At 44.3% G+C, this 26066-nt stretch overlaps 1 protein-coding gene across 1 annotated transcript in view; it reads left to right on the forward strand.

Annotated features, from left to right (window-relative positions):
* The window catches only part of LOC106582188 (ephrin type-A receptor 6), a 227633-nt gene that overhangs the window by 16274 nt on the left and 185293 nt on the right, over positions 1–26066 (forward strand). Inside the window, exon 2 of the mRNA XM_014165015.2 lies at positions 4956–5020. Within this exon, the coding sequence (XP_014020490.1) occupies positions 4956–5020 (65 nt within the window). The remainder of the gene's footprint in view (positions 1–4955; positions 5021–26066) is intronic.

Raw genomic sequence — 26066 nt, forward strand, 5'->3', positions numbered from 1 at the left:
AGACAGGACGGACAGCTGATCGTCCTTGCAGTGGCAGATCACGTGTAACAACACCTGCACAGGATCGGTACATCTGAACATCACACCTGCGGGACAGGTACAGGATGGCAACAACAACTGCCCGAGTTACACCAAGAACGGACAGTCCCTCCATCAGTGCTCAGACTGTCCGCAATAGGCTGAGAGAGGCTAGACTGAGGGCTTGTAGGCCTGTTGTAAGGCAGGTCCTCACCAGACATCACTGGCAACAACGTCGCCTATGGACACAAACCCACCGTCGCTGGACAGGACTGGCAAAAAGTGCTCTTCACTGATGAGTCGCGATTTTGTCTCACCAGGGGTGATGGTCGGATTCGCATTTATCGTCGAAGGAATGAGCGTTACACCGAGGCCTGTACTCTGGAGCGGGATCGATTTGGAGGTGGAGGGTCTGTGGTCTATGGCGGTGTGTCACAGCATCATCGGACTGAGCTTGTTGTCATTGCAGGCAATCTTAATGCTGTGCGTTACAGGGAAGACATCCTCCTCCCTCATGTGGTTCCCTTCCTGCAGGCTCATCCTGACATGACCCTCCAGCATGACAATGCCACCAGCCATACTGCTCGTTCTGTGAGCGTTATTTCCTGCAATACAGGAATGTCAGTGTTCAATCCCATTGAGCACGTCTGGGACCTGTTGGATCGGAGGGTGAGGGCTAGGGCTGTTCCCCCCCAGAAATGTCCCGGAGCTTGCAGGTGCCTTGGTAGAGTGGGGTAACATCTCACAGCAAGAACTGGCAAATCTGGTGCAGTCCATGAGGAGATGCACTGCAGTACTTAATGCCACAACAGATACTGACTGTTACTTTTGATTTTGACCCCCCTTTTGTTCAGGGACACATTATTCCATTTCTGTTAGTCACATGTCTGTGGAAGTTGTTCAGTTTATGTCTCAGTTGTTGAATCTTGTTGTCCATACAAGTATTTACACATGTTAAGTTTGCTGAAAATAAATGCAGTTGACAGGGAGAGGACGTTTGTTTTTTTGCTGAGTTTAGTTCTCCAATCTCATTAAACATGTTAGAAAAAAGGCTCAATATCATTGCTTCTCAAGGGGAGGGTGCTGCTGTATTGGAAACAGGGGTGCCAATCACCTTGACCCCTATCTTTACATTTTTTTAAAAACGTATTACTTGTGAAACAAAATCTCTTTAGCATGTAATATAGTTCAGTATTTATATTTATTTAAATTTTATTCCGTATTTTTTTTTGTTCATCTTCATCAAGGGATCCAATAATTCCAGACTTCACTGTATATTGTATGGACTGTGTTTTCTTTTAAACTATGAATATGCACTGTCTCACTTAGCATAAATCATACAGTAATTGCCCTACAGTATACAGGAAAATCAACGAACACAAACACACTAAACTCTGGCCCAGAGTTCTACGCTACCTGCTGGCTTGTTTGATAGTTACAGATTTTTGGCATAGATCTTCATATTGTAGCAGAGAAGCTTCAAGTATCCCTAAATGCCTGCATTCTTGGTACCTGCTTTCAATGGTTTTCTTGCCACTGTGCTTTTGTTGACGTAGATAAATTCATCCATCCCTATCCTGGGTGCTCTCCATACCGTAACACTGGTGGTTGTGCCACAGCTCCTGGCTTGATCCAGAGCAGATGGTTTATTGTCTGTCACTGCTGTGTGGGTGGCTGCTGGGGGGCTGGCAGCTGTGTGGCTGGCTGGCTCACAGGGGACTGGGGAATGGCGGACGCAGTGAAAAGAGCATTTAGCTTATTATGACCGACACATATGTGGCAGCACACAGACGTCTTACAGCCTGCACCACACACACTGACAATACACATACAAGCTCATAAACTGGTTGGACAGTTTCTGTCAGAAATGCTCTGTCAAATACACTGGCTTGACACTCGTGCATGGGAGTTCTCCCTTTTCTACTAGTGTATGATATTAATAGTGATGCACCGATATGACATTTTTGGCAGATACCGATATTCGATATACATTTTTTTAGCACATGGACTCAGCGCTCTAAGGCACTGCATCTCAGTGCAAGAGGTGTCACTACAGTCCCTTGTTCGAATCCAGGCTGTATCACATCCGGCTGTGATTGGGAGTCCCATAGGGAGGCGCACAATTGGCCCAGCGTCGTCCGGGTTTGGCTGGGGTAGGCCGTCATTGTAAATAAGAACTTGTTCTTAACTGACTTGCCTAGTTAAGTAGAGGTTTTATATATATATATATATACATACATACATACATACATACATACACACACACACACACACACACACACACACACACACACACACACACACACACACACACACACACACACACACACACACACACACACACACACACCACACTGACCAAAAAGTTATTTTGTTGTCATTTACGTATGTCCCCATTACCAGTAAAACATAATCAAAACCTATTTCTTTCACTTACTTGCTGTGCTGTTTGGTTGTTCATTTGTTCAGTCGTTTCATTCTCAACCAGGATTTCTATGGAACGTCGTTTGGGTCTTTGCGTGTCAAATAACACCCTTTGATGAGTCAAATAAGCTTGTTGACCAATCAGGACCTGAATATGAATGCACATCACATAATAATTTCATGCATTCATTCATTTTTTCCCGTAGCTATTGCACATTGATTACACTATCATACGTATCAACGATTCATCGATACGTATGCTATGATGCTGGTAAAGTTGTCTCGCGTACCTACTGTGCTGGTCATAAAAAAAGCTAGCTAGCTCATGGATGCAAACAATGTTCTTCCCCAAAAACATAGCAAAAGGACATCTGTTTCAGTAGCTATCGTTACCTAGCTGACTATATAGTTTGGTGTCATCATCTAAAATAACCCTAATTTATAAGACAGTTCTTATTTGATAAATGGTGGTCGGACCCATCTATGTGAAGCTAGCCACAATAAGGATTAGGCACAATAGTGGAACAACACATAACCCGGTCGGTCGAGCCTCACTAGCCAGATGAAGCTAGCTGGCTGCTTATAAGGTTAGCTTTGGGCAACAGGGTTAAGTTGCTGACTAGCTATTTATTTTCATGAACTGAAGTTCAAGTTCAATAGGCGAACAACAAGTGGCTACCTAGCTAATACTGACACAAGGATTCCTAAATCATTGCTAAGAATAATGAAAATGACTGCAGTTTCTACTGGTCATTGTTTTCAGGCTGGTTGTATTGGTGCTAACTAGGTACCAAGCTAAAGCTAGCTACCCCAGAAGTTGCGGTCGAACAAATAATGCTTCATTACCAACGCGGTATTGTAAACGCATCGTTCGTGGCCAGTGTAGGCTTGTTAACAGACTTTTTTGTACAGCTTTCACAGTGCTATTGATAGTAGTGGTGGTGCTTGGCTTGCACGTGCAAATTCAGAACACACAACATTCTATAATAGAACTGTGTTATTTGACCTGTCAAATAGTGTTATTTGGAGTGTATCTTTTTTGACACGCAAAGACCCAAACAGCATTCCATAGTATGTCGTGAAGCTAATAGCAGTGATGCTATTACTGTGTAACTCCGGTAGGGCAACATGTGTACCGGTGCTCGACCAGTCGGCGAAAGCCAACATCACCCACGACAGGGAATGGTTGATTGACAAGGGCAATGAATTCCATTATCCTGGCGTTAGTGGATTTTGCGTTAGAGTTGTTTTGCTGAAAAGTTCTTACTCTTTCAAATGACTGCTGGACTTGTTGACTGCTTGATCCACACAGCAGACATTGTGGGCTAGGTTAGGAATGCTGTGTTGCACGTGTTTGTCAACATTTTATGTTGCGTCATTACGTCATGTACCTACGTTATATAGGTGTGCATGTCAGCTTTGACATCGGTTTTGCACATCAGCGTTAAACTAGACATCGGGCCGATACCGATGTTGGCATTTTTAGCTAATATCGTCCGATTCCGATATGTTCACCGATATATCGTGCATCGATAGATGAGAACCATGTTGATGCATCTATATTGTGTTAAGGTTATTTCAGCTCTATAGAAGAGCCATAATAATGCAGATCATTTAAAAAAAGATTGTTATAAGATCCAGTGTTATTGTAGAAAGCTGAAGGTAACATATCTGATCCTTCCACCCTCTGCTCAGAGTAAGGGAGATTATTATTCACTTATTCTAAAAGTTTGTTTAATGACATTCTGATCCTAAATTATGAAGTCTACTGACGTTGGAGGGAAGGATAGAGATGGAAAGATGTTTTAGAACTATGCTGACACAGACTCAAGTTCATAGTATTTTCAGCCTGGAGGAGGTGAACTTGTAATATTGACAACGTGATAAAGCGTCAATATACTAACACTGACATGTCCTCCTGACTTTCACTCTCTCTTACAGTCAGCTAGTATGAAAAGACTACTTTCACAATCACAAATAAAGTTCCCAGTATTTCCGTGTATTTTATATCAGTCTCAAGGACATGTTTATGCTTTCTCTTACAGTGAAAGCTATCAACAGAATCTACCAGAATCAATGCTAATTTGAATACAATGTAATGTATACGTAATGTACCTGAATTACAGTGCTCCATTTCACCTTGAATAGCCGGATATTACACTGAAATGCTTCAGGACCAAGAGACGGGTTATTTGTAATCTTATCTCTGGGGACAGACAGGAAGTCCTTATTGTCTGAGCGACAGTGAAAAAAGCCTGTGAATGGGAGAGGATATGAAGGAGATAGATTGCTGTCAACAGTCTCTATCAGGGCTAAATTGTGTTGTTCAGCTCTGAAATGATGCTTTACTAAAATGGAAATGCAAATAGTAATCCGGGGGGGAAACTCATTTTTGTTAAGCTACAGAAGTCTAAATGAGAATTTATGAGTTATATTTCAATTACTGATGCAGGAACAGGGAGGTATGTATATCAACATTATGCTAATGGTTGTGGTCTCCTGTTCTGTTCCAGTGGTTCTGCTGGACACCACGTCTGTTTTGGGAGAGCTGGGATGGAAGACCTATCCCGTGAATGGGGTAAGTGTGTGTGTGCTTGCTTGCGCGCACGTGCGTGTGTTAGCGCTGGGACGATCAACCAAAAATGATCGACACCGATCACTTGTCGCAGACATTTTGCTGATATCATTCAGTACTATAAGTAGTACTAGAGAAATGTGGAGTTTGAAATGAAATAAGTTTGATAATATGGGTGATCGTTAATGGGACAAATGATGGCTACAACCCTCTAACTAGTAGTAGTAGATTAAGGATCATTTAAAAACTGTGGTGCACATTAATGTAATATACTTATTGTTCTATTTATCGGTATCACATCAATTCAGGCAATTTATCTCAGTATGGATTTTTGCCCATATCCCCCAGCTCTACCGTGCATGTGATTCACTGCTCACTGCACACAGTTATGTCGTTTGTGTGGGAGATCCCACAGTTCATTCAAAAACATAATGTCTTGGCTTGATCAATACCCAATCAATCATATTGATCATAAGATGAGATAACGACCAATAATGATCCGATTCCCAGGTATGTTGTATTTCCAGACTTCTAGAGAGGATAGTGAGTGAGATAATTAGCACAGGTCTCGAAGGAAAGTCTCACATTCAATCTATTTTCAATTTCCACCATCACTTGATACTAAAGGGCCATATAAAGTTATAATGGACTCTTTCAATGTGAGTGAAAAGAAACGATTTGGATTTGTTCACTGTGGGATGTCTGGTACGAGCACGGCTGTGTCTAGCGTGAGGTGGCTGTCGCTTGAGGGTGAATAGATTGGACGGCTGACTGTCCATTCACGCTGGGTTATGACAAGAAGTCCTTGGTCTGTTCAGATTAACTATTGACAAAACTGTTTTCCTTGTAGCTCTTTAACCCTGTCTCTCTATCCTCTCCCCCTGTCTCTCTCTCCTCTCCCCCGTCTCTCTCTCCTCTCCCCCTGTCTCTCTCTCCTCTCCCCCCTGTCTCTCTCTCCTCTCCCCCCTGTGTGTCTCTCTCCTCTCCCCCCTGTCTGTCTCTCTCCTCTCCCCCCTGTCTCTCTATCCTCTCCCCCGTCTCTCTCTCCTCTCCCCCCTGTCTCTCTCTCCTCTCCCCCCTGTCTCTCTCTCCTCTCCCCTGTCTCTCTCTCCTCTCCCCCTGTCTCTCTATCCTCTCCCCTGTCTCTCTATCCTCTCCCCCTGTCTCTCTATCCTCTCCCCCCGTCTCTCTCTCCTCTCCCCCTGTCTCTCTCTCCTCTCCCCCCGTCTCTCTCTCCTCTCCCCCCTGTCTCTCTCTCCTCTCCCCCCTGTCTGTCTCTCTCCTCTCCCCCCGTCTCTCTCTCCTCTCCCCCCTGTCTCTCTCTCCTCTCCCCCCTGTCTCTCTCTCCTCTCCCCCCTGTCTGTCTCTCTCCTCTCCCCCCGTCTCTCTCTCCTCTCCCCCTGTCTCTCTCTCCTCTCCCCCTGTCTCTATCTCCTCTCCCCCCTGTCTCTATCTCCTCTCCCCCCTGTCTGTCTCTCTCCTCTCCCCCCGTCTCTCTCTCCTCTCCCCCCTGTCTCTCTCTCCTCTCCCCCCTGTCTCTCTCTCCTCTCCCCCTGTCTCTCTCTCCTCTCCCCCCTGTCTGTCTCTCTCCTCTCCCCCCGTCTCTCTCTCCTCTCCCCCCTGTCTCTCTCTCCTCTCCCCCCTGTCTCTCTCTCCTCTCCCCCCTGTGTGTCTCTCTCCTCTCCCCCCTGTGTGTCTCTCTCCTCTCCCCCTGTGTCTCTCTCTCCTCTCCCCCCTGTCTCTCTCTCTCCTCGCCCCCCTGTCTCTCTCTCCTCGCCCCCCTGTCTCTCTCTCCTCGCCCCCCTGTCTCTCTCTCCTCTCCCCCCGTCTCTCTCTCCTCTCCCCCCGTCTCTCTGTCCTCTCCCCTCTGTCTCTCTCTCCTCTCCCCTGTCTCTCTATCGTCTCCCCCTGTCTCTCTCTCCTCTCCCCCCTGTCTCTCTCTCCTCTCACCCCTGTCTCTCTCTCTCCTCTCCCCCCTGTCTCTCTCTCTCCTCTCCCCCCTGTCTCTCTCTCCTCTCCCCCCTGTCTCTCTCTCCTCTCCCCCCTGTCTCTCTCTCCTCTCCCCTCTGTCTCTCTCTCCTCTCCCCTCTGTCTCTCTCTCCTCTCCCCCTTGTCTCTCTATCCTCTCCCCCTTGTCTCTCTATCCTCTCCCCCTTGTCTCTCTATCCTCTCCCCCTTGTCTCTCTCTCCTCTCCACCCTGTCTCTCTCTCCTCTCCCCCTGTCTCTCTCTCCTCTCCCCTCTGTCTCTCTCTCCTCTCCCCTCTGTCTCTCTCTCCTCTCCCCCTTGTCTCTCTATCCTCTCCCCCTTGTCTCTCTATCCTCTCCCCCTTGTCTCTCTATCCTCTCCCCCCTGTCTCTCTCTCCTCTCCCCTCTGTCTCTCTCTCCTCTCTCCCCTGTCTCTCTCTCCTCTCCCCCTGTCTCTCTCTCTCTCCTCTCCCCCCTGTCTCTCTCTCCTCTCCCTTCTCCCCTCTGTCTCTCTCTCCTCTCCCTTCTCCCCTCTGTCTCTCTCCTCTCCCCTCTGTCTCTCCCCTCTCCCCTCTGTCTCTCTCTCCTCTCCCCTCTGTCTCTCTCTCCTCTCCCCCCTGTCTCTCTCTCCTCTCCCCCCTGTCTCTCTCTCCTCTCCCCCCTGTCTCTCTATCCTCTCCCCCTGTCTCTCTTGCCTCTCCCCCCTGTCTCTCTCGCCTCTCCCCCCTGTCTCTCTCGCCTCTCCCCCCTGTCTGTCTCGCCTCTCCCCCCTGTCTCTCTCTCCTCTCCCTCTGTCTCTCTCTCCTCTCCCTCTGTCTCTCTTTCTCCCCCCTGTCTCTCTCTCCTCTCCCCCTGTCTCTCTCTCCTCTCCCCCCTGTCTCTCTCCTCTCCCCTCTGTCTCCTCACCCCTCTGTCTGTCTCTCCTCTCCCCTCTGTCTCCTCACCCCTCTGTATCTCTCTCCTCTCCCCTCTGTCTCTCTCTCCTCTCCCCCCTGTCTCTCTATCCTCTCCCCCTGTCTCTCTCTCCTCTCCCCCTGTCTCTCTATCCTCTCCCCCCTCTCTCTCTCTCCTCTCCCCCTGTCTCTCTATCCTCTCCCCCTGTCTCTCTATCCTCTCCCCTGTCTCTCTATCCTCTCCCCTGTCTCTCTATCCTCTCCCCTGTCTCTCCATCCTCTCCTCTCTGTCTCTCTCTCCTCTCCCCTCTGTCTCTCTCTCCTCTCCCCTCTGTCTCTCTATCCTCTCCCCCTGTCTCTCTATCCTCTCCTCTCTGTCTCTCTCTTCTCTCCCCTCTGTCTCTCTCTTCTCTCCCCTCTGTCTCTCTCTTCTCTCCCCTCTGTCTCTCTCTCCTCTCCCCTCTGTCTCTCTCTCCTCTGTCTCTCTCTCCTCTCCCCTCTGTCTCTCTCTCCTCTCCCCTCTGTCTCTCTCTCCTCTCCCCTCTGTCTCTCTCTCCTCTCCCCTCTGTCTCTCTCTCCTCTCCCCTCTGTCTCCTCTCCCCTCTGTCTCCTCTCTCCCCCTGTCTCTCTATCCTCTCCCCCCCTGTCTCTCTCTCCTCTCCCCCCTGTCTCAGAGCCACTCTAGTTTGCCCTTTTCTGGGGGATCCTATCTGTACCTCTGTATTTCTGCCGCTTTCTCTATCTTCACCTCTCTGAAAGGTCCTCTGTCTTTCTATGTCTACCTCTCTATTTTCTCTACCCCTCTGTGCATCTCGATCTTCTCTACCCCTCTGTGTGTCTCTCTGCCCCTGTCTGTTTTGTCTTTGCTCTGTCTGCTGGTGTCAGGAGAGGAGAGGGGATTACATCATGTAGGTGGTTGTGACAGCCAGAGGCAGCAGAGAGAGAGAAGACCTGTCCTGTCTGCAGCTTTGACTCCATGATTAAGCTGTCAGACCCCTCTGCTCTCTCTCTCTCTCTCCTCTTCCTTTCACTCCTCTCTCCGCTCTCATCCTTTGCTCGCCCCGGAAAACAGTTTGCCGATGAATATTTAACAAGGCACGGTAAGAGGGGCAGCTAGAGAAAGGGAAGGAGGTCTGGAGGGAAAAGGGAGGTCTGAAGGGATGGATGGAGGGAGGTCTAGGGGGGGGGGGGGGGGTAAAATAGTCTGAATCCCTTGCTACCTGGCGGAAGAGAGCAGTGAATCCCCTGTCTATTAGACACAGTCAGATATCTGAGCACGGCAGGTCGGAAGCAGCTAGCTTACACACGTTATCATACAGGACATTATTGACCATGGTTATTCATACCTGTGAGGATATCTCTGTCTCTACATGCTACAGGATGGTCATACATGCTTATTCAGGTCTCTGTAGATATCAGGTGTTTTGAAGATGAAATTACTGGCACACTCACTGTCTCAGACTATATATATTTAAGCAATAAGGTCCAAGGAGGTGTGGTACAGTATATGGCCAATATACCACGGCTAAGGGCTCTTCTTAAGCACGACACATCGCAGAGTGCCTGGACACAGCCCTTAGCCGTGGTATATTGGCCATATATCACAAACCCCCGAGGTGCCGTATTGCTATTATAAACTGGTTACCAATGTAATTAGAGCAGTAAAAATAAATGTTTTGTCATACCCCTGATACCCCATGGCTGTCAGCCAATCAGCATTCAGGGCTCAAACCACCCAGTTTATAAATATAGATATATATTACAATGCATTCAGAGAGTATTCAGACCCCTTGACTTTTTCCACGTTTACGTTACAGCCTTATTCTAAAATGGATTAAATAGTTTTTTTTCTCCGCCTCAATCTACACACAATACCCAATAATGACAAAAACATTTTTTTTTTTTTTTGTGCAAATGTATAAGAAATTTAAAAACTGAAATATCACATTTACATAAGTATTCAGACCCTTTACTCAGTACTTTGTTGAAGCACCTTTGGCATCATTTACAGCCTCAAGTCTTCTTGGGTATGAGGCTACAAGCTTTGCACACCTGTATTTGGAGAGTTTCTCCCATTCTTCTCTGCAGATCCTCAAGCTCTGTCAGGTTGGATGGGGAGCGTCGCTGCACAGCTATTTTCAGGTCTCTCCAGAGATGTTAGATCGGGTTCAAGTCCGAGCTCTGTCTGGGCCACACAAGGACATTCAGAGACTTGTCCCGAAGCCACTCCTGCATTGTCTTGGCTGTGTGCTTAGGGTCATTGTCCTGTTGGAAGGTGAACCTCCTGGTACTGTATGAATGTATGTACATGCATGCATACATGCATACATACAGTACCAGGAGGTTCAGTACCAGAATAAAATGTCTGTATTGACTGACCTTCATGTCTTAAAGTGATGATGGACTGTCGTTTCTCTTTGCTTATTTGAGCTGTTCTTGCCATGGTATGCACTTCATCTTTTTCCAAATAGGGCTATTTTCTCTATACCTCCCCACCTTGTCACAAAACCACTGATTGGCTCAAACGCATTAAGAAGGAAAGTAATTCCACAAATTAACTTTTAACAAGGCACACCTGTTAATTGAAATGCATTCCAGGTGACCACCTCATGAAGCTGGTTGAGAGAATGCCAAGAGTGTGCAAAGCTGTCATCAAGGCAAAGGGTGGCTACTTTGAAGAATCTCAAATCTAAAATATATTTTGATTTGTTCAACACTTTTTTTGGTTACTACATGATTCCATATGTGTTATTTCATAGTTGTGATGTCTTCACTATTATTCTACAATGTAGAAAATAGTAACAATAAAGAAAAACCCTTGAATGAGTCGGCGTTCTAAAACCTTTGACTGGTACTGTATACATATTAAAGCCATCCTGGATCTACACATAAACACACTATCAGACTACCTTTTACAGACACTGATAGCTTATTAAAGATGAGAACATAAAGACAGCCGTCTTTAAGCGGTAGTATTATTCTCTACTATAGAAAACAAGCTTAGCCAAGTATCCAGTGTGTTACTTCCTTTTAGAGTGGTGAAAAACATCAAGTTCTATCCTCTTGGTTTACAGCCTCTGGTGTGAAGTCCGAGATATGGGCTCAGCCGATTCCCTGCTACTGCTGGTTGTATTGTGTTGTTGCCTTTTCTATTCCAGGCCTAAGACGGAGTGTAAAGGGGCTTTACTCTTGTTGGGGTGCAGGCAGCATAGAAACCTGATTTAGCTGTCAGTCGAAGCACAGTGCACTCTGTAGTGTTGCTTAGATAGCACCCAGCTTGACAACATAAGTAGGGCCCTATGGGAAAGCCTTTCCATCTACCAGACAACTTTTCATTAGCATCATCGCTAACGGGTACACAAAGTGGACTCAAAGACTCGTGTACACAAAGACTCGTGCACCGCACTTACACAGACGGGGAATTCTCGTTGCCTTTTTAGAAAGCTGCAGGAAATACGAGTCACTGATTAATTCTGTTCATAACTTGGGCAAGTTAATACATTTTAACCTCTTGGGGCTAGGTGGGACGCTAGCGTGCCACCTGTGGTGCACTCCATCAACAGCAGGTGCATTTCAAGAGCGGCAAATTTGAATCCAAATAAATGTCAAAATTCAAATTTTTCAAAAATACAACTATGTTACACCATTTGAAAGATAAACATCTCCTTAATCTAACCACGTTTTACGATTTCAAAAAGGTTTTACGGCGAAAGCATAAATTTAGAGTATGTTAGGACAGTACATTTACAAGAGTTGTGTGTAATGTTTTGTCAAGTCAAAGACAGGGTCACCAAAACCATAAAACCAGCTAAAATGATACACTAACCTTTTACAATCTCCATCAGATGACACTCCTAGGACATTATGTTAGACAATGCATGCATTTTTAGTTCTATCAAGTTCATATTTATATACAAAAACAGCGTTTTACTATGGCATTGATGTTGAGGAAATCGTTTCCCTCCAATAACCGGCAGTCAAGTCAGCGTCACAAATTAAATAATTAAAATTAGAAAACATTGGTAAAATATTATATTGTCATTTAAAGAATTATAGATTTACATCTTTTGAACGCAATCAACTTGCCAGATTTAAAAATAACCTTACTGGGAAATCACACTTTGCAATAATCTGAGCACTGTGCCCAGAAAAATACGCGTTGCGATACAGACTAGACGTCATGTTGGGGAGATCTAAAATCGAAAATACTATGTAAATAATCCATTACCTTTGATTCTCTTCATCAGATGTCACTTCCAGGTATCACAGGTCCATAACGAATGTAGTTTTGTTCAAAAAAGCTCATCATTTATGTCCAAAAATCTCCGTCTCGTTAGCACATGATGTAAGCCAGCCGGACTTCTCGTCATGAACGAGGGGAAAAAATATATTTCCGTTCGTTCAAACATGTCAAACGTTGTATAGCATAAATCATTAGGGCCTTTTTTAACCAGAACATGAATAATATTCAAGGTGGACGAATGCATAGCCTTTTATAACGTATTGGAACGAGGGTACCCAACATGAAGTAGCGCGCCAGGTGTCTAATGGGACATCACCGTTCCATGGCTCTTGTTCGGTCAGATCTCCCTCCAGAAGACTCAAAACACTTTGTAAAGGCTGGTGACATCTAGTGGAAGCAATAGGAAGTGCCAAAATATTCCTAAACCCCTGTGTTTTTCAATGGGAGAGGTTTAAAGTCAATACAACACATCAGGTATCCACTTCCTGTCAGAAAATGTCTCAGGGTTTTGCCTGCCAAATGAGTTCTGTTATACTCACAGACACCATTCAAACAGTTTTGGAAACTTTAGAGTGTTTTCTATCCATATATAATAAGTATATGCATATTCTAGTTACTGGGTAGGATTAGTAACCAGATTAAATCGGGTACATTTTTTTTATCCAGACGTGCAAATGCTGCCCCCTAGACCCAACAGGTTAAATACATTTAGTTGATTTGGGGAGACTAATCTGGACACTTATAAGAAATCCCACTACGTCCTCCAACGAACCATTAAACATGCAAAGCGTCAATACAGGACTAAGATCGAATCCTACTACATCGGCTCTGACGTTCGTCGGATGTAGCAGGACTTGCAAACTATCATGGATTACAAAGGGAAACCAAGCCGCGAGCTGCCCAGTGACGCAAACCTACCAGATGAGCTAAATGCCTTCTATGCAGGCTTCGAGGCAAGCAACACTGAACCATGCATGAGAACACCAGCTGTTCTGGACAAATGTGTGATCACGCTCTCCATAGCCAATGTGAGTAAGTCCTTTAAACAGGTTAACATTCACAAGACCACAGGGTTAGATGGATTACCGCGACGCATACTCAGAGCATCCGCTGACCAGCTGGCAAGTGTCTTCACTGACATTTTCAACCTCTTCCTGTCCCAGTCTGTAATACCTACATGTTTCAAGCAGACCACCATAGTCCCTGTGCCCAAGAAAGCGAAGGTAACTTGCTTAAATGACTACCGCACCGTAGCACTCACGTCGGTAGCCATTCAATTATTTGAAAGGCTGGTCATGGCTCACATCAACACCATCATCCCAGACACACTGAACCCACTCCAATTCGCATACCGCCCCAACAGATCCACAGATGACGCAATCTCTATTGCCCTCCACACTGCCCTTTCCCACACCTATGTGAGAATGCTGTTCATTGACTACGAGCTCAGCGTTCAACACCATAGTGCCCTCAAAGCTCATCACTAAGCTAAGGTCCCTGGGACTGAACAACTGGATCCTGGACTTCCTGACGGGCTGCCCCATGTGGTGAGGGTAGGCAACAACACATCCGCCATGCTGACCCTCAACACGGAGGACCCTCAGGGGTGCATGCTTAGTCCCTCTTGTACTCCCTGTTTACCCACGACTGCGTGGCCAAGCACGACTCCAACACAATCATTAAGTTTGCTGATGACACAGCAGTGTTTGGCCTGATCACTGACGATGATGAGATAGCCTACAGGGAGGAGGTCAGAGACCTGGCAATGTGGTGCCAGGACAACAACCTCTCCCTCAACGTAATCAAAACAAAGGAGCTGATCGTAAACTACAGGAAACGGAGGGCCGAGTACACCCCCATTTTACATCGACGGGGCTGTAGTGGAGCGGGTCGAGGGCTTCAAGTTACTCGGTGTCCACATCACTAAGGATCTATCATGGTCCACACACACCAACACAGTCGTGAAGAGGGCACGACAACGCCTCTTTCCCCTTAGGAGGCTGGAAATATTTGGCATGGGCCCTCAGATCCTAAAAAAGGTGCTACAGCTGCACCATTGAAAGTACCTTGACTGGCTGCATCACTGCTTGGTATAGCAACTGCTTGGCATTCGACAGCAAGGCGCTACAGCTGGTAGTATTTGTACGTCCCAGTACATCACTGGGGCTGAGCTCCCTGCCATCCAGGACCTTTATACCAGGCGATGTCAGAGGAAGGCCCTAAAAGTTGTCAAAGACTCCAGCCACCCAAGTCATAGACTGATCTCTCTGCTACTGCACAGCTAGCGGTACCGATGCACCAAGTCCGGAACCAACAGGACCCTGAATAGCTTCTACCCCCCCCAAGCCATAAGACTGCTAAATATACTGAACAAAAATATAAACGCAACATGTAAAGTGTTGGACCCATGTTTCATGAGCTGAAATACAAGATCCCAGAAATGTTCCATACGCACAAAAAGCTTATTTCTCTCCAATGTTGTGCACACATTTGTTTACATCCCTGTTAGTAAGTATTTCTCCTTTGCTAAGATAATCCATCCACCTGACAGGTGTGGCATATCAAAAATTTGATTGAACAGCATGATCATTACAGAGGTGTACCTTGTGCTGGGGACAATAAAAGGCCACTCTAAAATGTGCAGTTTTGTCACACACCACTTTGCCACAGATGTCTTAAGTTTTGAGGGAGCATGCAATTGGCATGTTGACTGCAGGGATGTCAACCAGAGCTTTTGCCAGAGAATTTCATGTTAATTTCTCTACCATAAGCCGCCTCCAATGTCGTTTTAGAGAATTTGGCAGTACGTCCAACCGGCCTCACAAGCGCAGACCATGTGTAACCACGCCAGCCCAAGACCTCCACATCTAGCTTCTTCACCTGCGGGATCGTCTGAGACCAGCCACCCAGACAGCTGATGAAACTGAGGAGTATTTATGTCTGTAATAAAGCCCTTTTGTGGGGAAAACCTCATTCTGATTGGCTGTGCCTGGCTCCTAAGTGGGTGGGCATGGCTCCCAAGTTTGTGGGCCTATGCCCTGCCCAGTCATGTAAAATCCATAGATTAGGGCCTAATGAATTTATTTAAATTGACTGATTTCCTTATGTGAAGTGTAACTCAGTGAAACCGTTGAAATTGCTGCATGTTGTGTTTATATTTTTGTTCAGTATAGTGTTTGTCTTTTCTTAGAGGTGTTCAGTGTAGTTAGTCTGGGTAGCTATTTGGTTAACTATTTGACTATCTGCATTGACCCTTTTTGCACTAACTTCTTTTACACTTTACTCGTATGTTATATATACACTACCGTTCAAAAGTTTGGGCTCACTTAGAAATATCGTTGTTTTTAAAAGAAAAGCACATTTTTTTGTCCATTAAAATACCATCAAATTGATCAGAAATGCAGTGCAGACATTGTTAATGTTATAAATGACTATTGTAGCTGGAAACGGCTGATGTTTTTGTGGAATATCTACATAGGTGTACAGAGGCCCATTATCAGCAACCATCACTCCTGTGTTCCAATGGCACGTTCTGTTAGCTAATCCAAGTTTATCATTTTAAAAGGCTAATTGATCATTAGAAAACCCTTTTGCAATTATGTTAGGCTATTCCATGCGCTAAATTGCCAAGAAACTGAAGATCTCGTACGTCAACAGTGAAGAGGCGACTCCGGGATGCTTTTGAACGATAATGTGCATTTCAACCTCAATGACCTCGTACCCCTGCACATGGAGTCGGTACTGGTACCCCGTATATATAGCCAAGTTATCCTTACTCACTGTGTATTTGTTATTACTTTTATTATTATTACGTGTTTTACTTTTCTATTATTTCTCTATTTTCTTTCTTTCTGCATTGTTGGGAAGGGCCCTTGAGTAAGCATTTCAACGTTAGTCTACACTTGTTGTTTACTAAGCATGTGACAAATAAAATTGTATTTGATTCCCTAAGTTTAATAAGATATTGTATATGGTTGAATTCCATTTTAATGTCTGGATTCCTTGATTTGGTCCGTGTTCTCCGCGTCGCAGGTTTTATAGGGCTCTACCTAAACATGGGTAGCACGTAAGAAATCATCCTAAAACTGTGGTTAATTCACTGCTAATGGCGTGTTTGTTTTGATTATCAAGGCTACCTGGGATTTTTTTTTAATTAATGTAAAAATGTGTCTTAGGCTCAGTGTGAGACAGCTTCTATCAATTAATTAATTGTGTCTCAGCAGCCCCCCATCAATGGAATGCACTGGCTAATGAACATGCATCATCCAGGCTTCACAGACACACACACACCCAAGCACGCACACACACACATTCACATGCGTGTGCACACACATATACACACACACAACCATATATGCATAACCATATTTACATTCTGTAGCAGAGATCCAGCCTTGTTAGTGGACATCCCACTACAGTTTTTACTGGCACTTTGATTATTAGCGGCTTATTCTCAAATTTCAAATCAAATCAAATTTATTTTTATATAGCCCTTCGTACATCAGCTGATATTCTCAAAGTGCTGTACAGAAACCCAGCCTAAAACCCCAAACAGCAAGCAAAGCATGTGAAAGAAGCACGGTGGCTAGGAAAAACTCCCTAGGAAAAACTCCCTAGAAAGGCCAAAAACCTAGGAAGAAACCTAGAGAGGAACCAGGCTATGAGGGGTGGCCAGTCCTCTTCTGGCTGTGCAGGGTGGATATTAAAACAGAACATGGTCAAAATGTTAAAATGTTAAAATGTTCATAAATGACCAGCATGGTCAAATAATAATAATCATAGTAGTTGTCGAGGGTGCAACAAGCACGTCCGGTGAACAGGTCAGGGTTCCATAGCCGCAGGCAGAACAGTTGAAACTGGAGCAGCAGCACGGCCAGGTGGACTGGGGACAGCAAGGAGTCATCATACCAGGTAGTCCTGAGGCATGGTCCTAGGGCTCAGGTCCTCCGAGAGAAAGACAGAAAGAGAGAAAGAGAGAATTAGAGAGAGCATATTTAAATACACACAGGACACCGGATAAGACAAGAGAAATACTCCAGATGTAACAGACTGACCCTAGCCCCCCGACACATAAACTACTGCAGCATAAATACTGGAGGCTGAGACAGGAGGGATCAGAAGACACTGTGGCCCCATCCGATGATACCCCCGGACAGGGCCAAACAGGCAGGATATAACCCCACCCACTTTGCCAAAGCACAGCCCCCACACCACTAGAGGGATGTCTCCAACCACCAACTTACCGTCCTAAGACAAGGCCGAGTATAGCCCACAACGATCTCCGCCATGGCACAACCCAAGGGGGGGGGGGCGCCAACCCAGACAGGAAGACCACGTCAGTGACTCAACCCACTCAAGTGACGCACCCCTCCCATGGACGGCATGGAAGAACACCAGTAGGCCAGTGACTCAGCCTCTGTAAAAGGGTTAGAGGCAGAGAATCCCAGTGGAAAGAGGGGAACCGGCAAGGCATCAAATGTACAGAAAATAAAGTTTTGGGAATTATCCCACTGGAAAGGGATATGTAGAAGATGAATGTATTTGTTCAATGAGCTTACAGAGTCTGGAAATAGATTCATAATTACAAAATGTACTCAAATTCACAATGAGCTTACGGAGTCTGCAAATAGATTCAGAATTACAAAATGTACTCAAATTCACAATGAGCTTACGGAGTCTGCAAATGGATTCAGAATTACAAAATGTACTCAAATTCACAATGAGCTTACGGAGTCTGCAAATAGATTCAGAATTACAAAATGTACTCAAATTCACAATGAGCTTACGGAGTCTGCAAATAGATTCAGAATTACAAAATGTACTCAAATTCACAAGTCAAGGTTTGGTTATTACCAACAAAACATCAGCAAGAGAGGAGAGAGACGAGACGGGGACACGACATGAGTAATCTCTGAGAGATTTCTATAAACATAACTGGTAAAGTAGAATCTTTAGGGAAGGAACAGGATGCGTGGGATAATTTTCACCATTAGTTCCAGTGCTTTGGACAAATCACAATTTCACAGGTGTTAGCGTTTTTTTTTAATTTCGTAAGGGGAAGGGACATTCAGGTGGAGCTCCTGGTTCTGGTTCCGCTCCTCGTTCTAGCATTTCTGGATCCCTTCTCTTAACACATATGGACCCAGAACTTAATAGAGCAGCTGACCAATTACACAATACTTTTTAGTTCTGGGTTAACTGAGATTAGGGGCGGCAGGTAGCCTAGTGGTTAGAGCGTTGGGCCAGTAACTGAAAGGTTGCTGGATCGAATCCCCGAGCTGACAAGGTAAAAAAAAAAGTTGTTCTTCACCTGAACAAGGCAGTTAACCCACTGTTCCCCAGTAGGTCGTCATTGTAAATAAGAATTTGTTCTAACTGACTTGCTTAGTTAAATAAAGGTTCAATAAAAATGTAAAAAAATTAGGAGAGAAGAGAGGGGATGGAGGGAGGAGAGATATGAAGAGCAAAGAGGGTGGTCTGATGTGTCGTCTGTCTGCTCCACAATAAGCCCCTCTCAGCCCCAGCAGACAGACAGACTGACACTTTTGAAATATGCATGAGTCATTTCCCTGGAGTGGAGCTAGAGACACAGGCTCTGTTTATTTATTAAATTACATAAAGCAGCTTTAAGGGATTAAAAAGCCTAATGTTTTCCTTTGTTTCTGCTAAACGCCTTTCTAATACAGCTTTACACGGCCAGGTGGAACTCAAAGAAGGATGGTTGTGTCTCATGAAGAGAAGCACTAATCCCATTTACATCTGTTCTAGTTGTCAGCTGTTGCTGGAGGCAGGGAGGTGGGGATACCTTCCTGCAGGGGAGAAAAACTGGGTTACATAACTGAGTTTACACAACATTGGCATGCTTTTGTGACAGACTGGGTATTAAACCCGTGTCGCCTGTGCAACACAAGACTGTCTGATGTCACGCTGAGCTGAGACCTATAGGCATTAGCACACGGAGCTTAAGCAAGTCTTCCGGTCTCAGGCAAGGCTACTCATCTCATGTGCGCCGTTCCCTTAACTACCTTGGTAACACTGCACAGTGAAGAAACTCCATAATTCCCTGGTTCCCTATGGAGACGTCTGCCTGCCTGTTATGGAGAGGAAGGTATTGTCCATTTCCTGCATGCTTTCAATGGCCTTCCCTTTCATCAGCCAGCCAGCTGTGTGATGCAACGACATGACGATACCAAGCCGGGTTATTGTGTTCCAACACAACACTGAGGCAGGCTAATCTGGATAAAGTCTTGAACAAATCCCTGTGTCAGTCTGGACACACACACAGTACAAATCACAATGTTAGTTTGTGAGTGTTTAAGGATTTCTTTAACTTTTTCTGCTAATAGATCCCGCTGTACATATTAATTATAATTTTTAATCCCGGTGCTGAGTAATGTGCTTAATCCCAGTGCTGAATTCTTATACAATGGGTGGGTCTAATCCTGAATGCTGATTGGTTAAAACCGCATTACAGTTGTTGTCTATTACACAAGTTACCACCGTCAAAATCTATGACGTTAAAATGCCTATTTACTCTGTTCCATCTGACTACGTAATCCACCGTCTCATCAGCCCAGCCAGGCAATATATAAACTTGATCTCCACTATAAACATCATCTAGACATTATCTCCCATTTTTTTTAGACTAACATTTTAGTTTTCAACAGCAGATATGTGTATAAACCTTGCTGTGTGTCTCTCCGATATTTGCAACATTGTTTCAATATTCAAACTCCAGCTGTCCCATAGTATTGAACGTGTCGGGACAAGAAAGACAGCGTTTCTCAGTCAGTCAAAATCATGAATCAGCTGGCATAGTTTTTATGGATACATACAAAGAAATTTAAATTGAAAAGAGGTAAAACAAAGTGCAGCAAGTTTGCGGTCTTTCCAGCTTCAGTTTGAAGTGATTGTGTTAGCTGTGTTGTTGGCTAGCTCCTCTGAACAACAGTGTCCTGACAAGAGAACTACTTCTATGCCAGGCAAATCACTCCTCATTAGCTCATTGTTATGGATATGTCCAAATAAATGTAACTAGAAAACAGCTTATGCAAATGCAGCTATGGTCACGCCTGCTCCCTCTGGCGCTCGAGGGCGCCGGGCGGCCCATCATTACGCACACCTGTCACCATCATTACACGCATCAGCGCTTCATGGGACTCTCACCTGGACTCTATTACCTTATTGATTGCCTCCCCTATATCTGTCACTTACTCAGTTTCTTCCCCGTGTCTACATTAATGTTGTTTTGTTCCCCTTGTCCAGACGCTGTCCTTGTGTTGTTTCATGTGTTATTTATTAAATATTCACTCCCTGTACTTGCTTCTCACCTCCCAGCGTCTGTCCTCACAGCGACTTTTGTTATTCTGGCTTCACTGTTTGATGTTACTGTAAGTTAGCCTTAGTTGGCTAGCTAGCAAACAAGGGATAAGAATGTTGCCAGACAGTATGGCAATGGAACATTTAGAACGAATGCCCCGGTCGCATCCATAGATACAGAACAAAAAGACTGAACGACTGGGTCATGTCTCTGGCAACCGAACCAATAGAATGAACGACCAGCCGGCTTACAGAAGGTAGCAACCCTAGATTTGTGTCGGGACTATATTTTGTGGAAAGATAAAAAAAAGTATGAATTTAAAAAATGAAAATATGTCAATCATTATTTGAATATGTTGGTAACCCGTTGTATAAAAGTGATAATGCCTTAGAAGGCGGTGTTTGGAGGATATAATGGCACTGTGCCAATATATCCTCCAGACACCGGCTTCTCGGGCATTATCACTTAAATATGCAGCGGCTAATTGAATAGCTAATAGGCTATGTGTTTGTAGATCGACTGAGGGGAATGAACCAACCAATGTCATAATGGCTTGGGTCATTGTTGCTTGCTTTTGCTGTTTTCCAAATAGAATTTTAGAGTAAGGATGCACGGTATATCGGTGAACATATCGGAATCGGCCGATATTAGCTAAAAATGCCAACATCAGTATCGGCCCGATGTCTCATTTAACTCCGATGTGCAAAACTGATGCCACGTAAATGTTTGCGCTACACATGCAACACAGCATTCCTAACCTAGCCCACAATGTCTGCTGTGTGGATCGAGCAGTCAACAAATCGAGCAGTCATTTGAAAGATTAAGAACATTTCAGCAAGACAACTCAAAGGCGAAATCCATTAACACCAAAAAAAAAATGGAATTCATTGCCCTTGACAATGAACTGTTCTCTGTCCTGGGTGATGTTGGCTTTCACCGACTGGTCGAGCACCGGTACACATGTTGCCCTACCGGAGTTACACAGTAATAGCATCACTGCTATTAGCTTCACGACATACTATGGAATGCTGTTTGGGTCTTTGCATGTCAAAAAAGATACAGTAGCGCTGTCAAAGCTGCACAAAAGTCTGAAAACAAGCAAACACCGGCCACAAACAATGGGTTTACAATACCACGTTCGTAATAAAGCATAATGATTTTGACCACAACTTCTGGGGTAGCTAGCTTTAGCTTGGTACCTAGCTAGCACCAATACAATCACCCTGAAAACAATGATCAGAAGAAACTGCAGTCATTTTCATTATTCTTAGCAATGATTTAGGAATCCTTGTGAGTAACTATTAGCTAGGTTCTTGTTCGCCAATTGAACTTGAACTTCAGTTCAGGAAAATAAATAGCTAGCCAGCTACTTAACCCTTTTGCCCAATGCTAACGTTATAAGCAGCCAGCTAGCTTTATCTGTCTAGTGAGACTCGACCAGACTGAGTTATGTGTTGTAAAGCTAGTCACAGTAAGGGTTAGGCACAATAGTGGAAATTGTAGTTTGCCTTCAAAATAAAAGTATGTCATTGACAGTGATGCAACTGAATACAAATAGTAGCACTATGCCATACTTTTATTTTGAAGGCTAACCGCAAAGTCCTCTATTGTGGCTAGCTTCACATAGATGCGTCCGACCACCATTAATCAAATACAAACTGTCTTATAAATTAGGGTTGTTTTAGATGATGACACCTAGTTAGCTAGCTATATAGTTAGCTAGTTGCTATGTTTTTGGGAAAGAACATTGTTTGCATCCATGAGCTAGCTAGCTTTTTTTATGACCAGCACTGTAGGTGCATAAGACAACTTTACCAGCATCATAGCATACGTATCGATGAATCGTTGTGACATGAAATACAAGTGATAGTGTAATCAATGAGTAAAAACTACATAATAATTGAACGCCTTCATAGATTTTTTTTATGTGATGTGCAGTCATATTCAGGTCCTGATTGGTCAACAAGCATATTATGTCAAATAGTGTTATCTACTGGTCATTGTTTTCTTTTTTGACACACAAAGACCCAAACGACGTTCCATAGAAATCCTGGTTGAGAATGAAACGACTGAACAAATGAACAACCAAACAGCACAGCAAGTAAATGAAATAAATAGGTTTTGATTATGTTTTACTGGTAATGGGGACATACGTAAATGCCAACAAAATAACTTTTTGGTCAGTGTGGTGTGTGTGTGTGTGTGTGCGCACAACCTTTATTTAACTAGGCAAGTCAGTTAAGAACAAATTCTTATTTACAATGATGGCCTACCCAGGCTAAACCCGGACTTCACTGGGCCAATTGTGCGCCACCCTGTGGGACTCCCAATCACGGCCGAATGTGATAAAGCCTGGATTCGAACCAGGGACTGTAATGACGCCTCTTGTACTCAGATGCAGTGCCTTAGACCTCTGCATCCGTGTGTGTGTGTGTGTTAACTATTTAACTGTACTAGAATGATAAAAAAGACGCAAACATTTTAAATATCGGTTATTGGTATCGTTTTTTTGGGGCATGGAAAATATCGGACATCGGCAATCACTATTTTAGAGTTTTTAAATTGTATAGAAATGCAGTAAATTATTTTCAACTTAGAATTCTTGTGAGGTACTGTATTGTTTCCATCCTTTAGATAAACGTACTGAGGCAGTATATCTGGGCCGGTTCTGCTGCTGCCCCCTACAGAGATGGAAGATTAAATAGTATCAATGATTTAGCTTGTGACTGGCTTCATATGACCAAGGTGTGTGTGTGTGCGCATGTGACCTCTGCCATAACCGGCTTGTAAGCTGAGCCAGGGGAAGACTTAATTGGCTCATTTCTTGTCATGGACTCACCGGGCTAGCTCCTAATACACTCCCTAACCACCAGACTGATGTCGAGCTGTGTGTGTGTTCGTTTTGTGTGTAGCAGGCAGTGAGACAGATTAACAGGGTTTTATCAGGACCACTGGGCAGCATTTAGAGGAATATGTAGATTTAGGGAGGAGCTGAGAGATGCAAATAGGGGAGCAGAAAAACACAGCCCAACACTGCTGGAGCATCCTGTTCTAAATGCATAGCTATCCAGAGTTGCAGGCAGAGCCAGAGATTGTGAGTGTGTGGCGCGGGGGGGGGGGGGGGGGGGCTGACTGCTGTTAGACTGTTAGTCTCCAGCTCTACACACACAGCTCAGCTCTAAAGAGACACTGCTAGCTGGAAGCACACCAAGGTCATGCTGCTGGAGGTCTATGAGTCAACGTTTTTACTCACCCACACTGTACTTACAGCAGTAAAAAAAGAGGAAAAAATCCACTGCTGTAGTAAGTGCATGTAAGACAATCATAGAATGTTGTATTACCTTATTATAAAGATCTTATTCTGATATTTTTACTGAGCCCTTCATCTAACCATATAAACACACAATTGTACACACAACTGTACACACACACACAAACACACATATACAGGGATGTAGCTACATATGAAGACAAACTTATTTGTTTACCTCTTCTTAATAAAATAGTTTTTCTGCAGATCCCGCTGTACATATTAATTATAGTTTTTAATCCCGGTGATGAGTAATGTGAGTTCTTATAGAATGGTTGGGTCTAATCCTGAATGCTGATTGGTATAAAACGCATTCCAGTCGGTGTCTTTTCCACAAGTTACCACCGGCTAAATCTATGAAGTTAACATGCCTATTTACTCTGCTCCATCTGACTGCGCAATCCACTGTCTCATCAGCCCAGGCAGGGAAGTTATACACTTGATCTCCACTATAAAAAGCATCTAGACATTATCTCACATTTCTTTTAGACTAACATTTAGTTTTCAACAGCGGAGATTCGTATAAACCATACTGTCTGCCTCTCCGACATTTGCAACATCGTTTCAATATTCAAATTTGATCTCCAGCTGTCCCATAGTAATGAACGTGTCGGGAGTCGGGATGAGACAGTCAGGCAGGCAGCGTTTCTCAGCCAGTCAAAATCATGAATCAGCTGGCATAATTTTTATGGCTATATACAGTTGAAGTCGGAAGTTTACATACACTTAGGTTGGAGTCATTAAAACTTGTTTTTCAACCACTCCACAAATGTCTTGTTAACAAACTATAGTTTTGGCAAGTCATTTAGGACATCTACTTTACATGACACAAGTCATTTTTCCAACAATTGTTTATAGACAGATCATTTCACTTATAATTCACTGTATCACCCTTCCATTGGGTCAGAAGTTTACATACACTAAGTTGACTGTGCCTTTAAACAGCTTGGGAAATTCCAGAAAATGATGTCATGGCTTTAGAAGCTTCTGATAGGCTAATTGACATCATTTGAGTCAATTGGAGGTGTAACTGTGGATGTATTTCAAGGCCTACCTTCAAAATCAGTGCCTCTTTGTTTGACATCATGGGAAAGTCACTAGAAATCAGCCAAGACCTCAGAAAAATAATTGTAGACCTCCACAAGTCTGTTTCATCCTTGGGAGCAATTTCCAAATGCCTGAAGGTACCACGTTCATCTGTACAAACAATAGTATGCAAGTATGAACACCATGGGATCACGCAGCCGTCATACTGCTCAGGAAGGAGATGCGTTCTGTCTCCTAGAGATAAACGTACTTTGGTGCGAAAAGTGCAACTCAATCCCAGAACAACAGCAAAGGACCTTGTGAAGATGCTGGAGGGAACAGGTACAAAAGTATCTATATATCCACAGTAAAACGAGTCCTATATCGACATAACCTGAAAGGCTGCTCAGCAAGGAAGATGCCGCTGCTCCAAAACTGCCATAAAAAAGCCAGACTACGGTTTGCAACTGCACATGGGGACAAAGATCGTACTTTTTGGAGAAATGTCCTCTGGTCTGATGAAACAAAAATAGAACTCTTTGGCCATAATGACCATTGTTATGTTTGGAGGAAAAAGGGGGAGGCTTGCAAGCTGAAGAACACTATCCCAACCGTGAAGCACGGGGGTGGCAGCATCATGTTGTGGGGGTGCTTTGCTGCAGGAGGGACTGGTGCACTTCACAAAATAGATGGCATCATGAGGCAGGAAAATGATGTGGATATATTGAAGCAACATCTCAAGACATCAGTCAGGAAGTTAAAGCTTGGTCGTAAATGGGTCTTCCAAATGGACAATGACCTCAAGCATACTTCCAAAGTTGTTGCAAAATGTCTTAAGGACAACAAAGTCAAGGTATTGGAGTGGCCATCACAAGCCCTGACCTCAGTCCTATAGAACATTTGTCGGCAGAACTGAAAAAGCCTGTGGGAGCAAGGAGGCCTACTAACCTGACTCAGTTACATTAGCTCTGTCAGGAGGAATGGGCCAAAATTCACCCAACTTATTGTGGGAAGCTTGTGGAAGGCTACCCAAAACGTTTGACCCAAGTTAAACAATTTAAAGGCAGTGCTACCAAATACTGAGTGTATGTAAACTTCTGACCCACTGGGAATGTGATGAAAGAAATAAAGGCTGATATAAATCATTCTCTCTACTATTATTCTGACATTTCACATTCTTAAAATAAACTGGTGATCCTAACTGACCTAAGACGGGGAATTTTTACTAGGATTAAATGTCAGGAATTGTGAAAAATTGAGTTTAAATGTATTTGGCTAATGTGTGTGTAA

This window comes from Salmo salar, chromosome 21 (assembly GCF_965601325.2).
Source record: "Salmo salar chromosome 21, fSalSal1, whole genome shotgun sequence".
NCBI classification, from domain to species: Eukaryota; Metazoa; Chordata; class Actinopteri; order Salmoniformes; family Salmonidae; genus Salmo; species Salmo salar.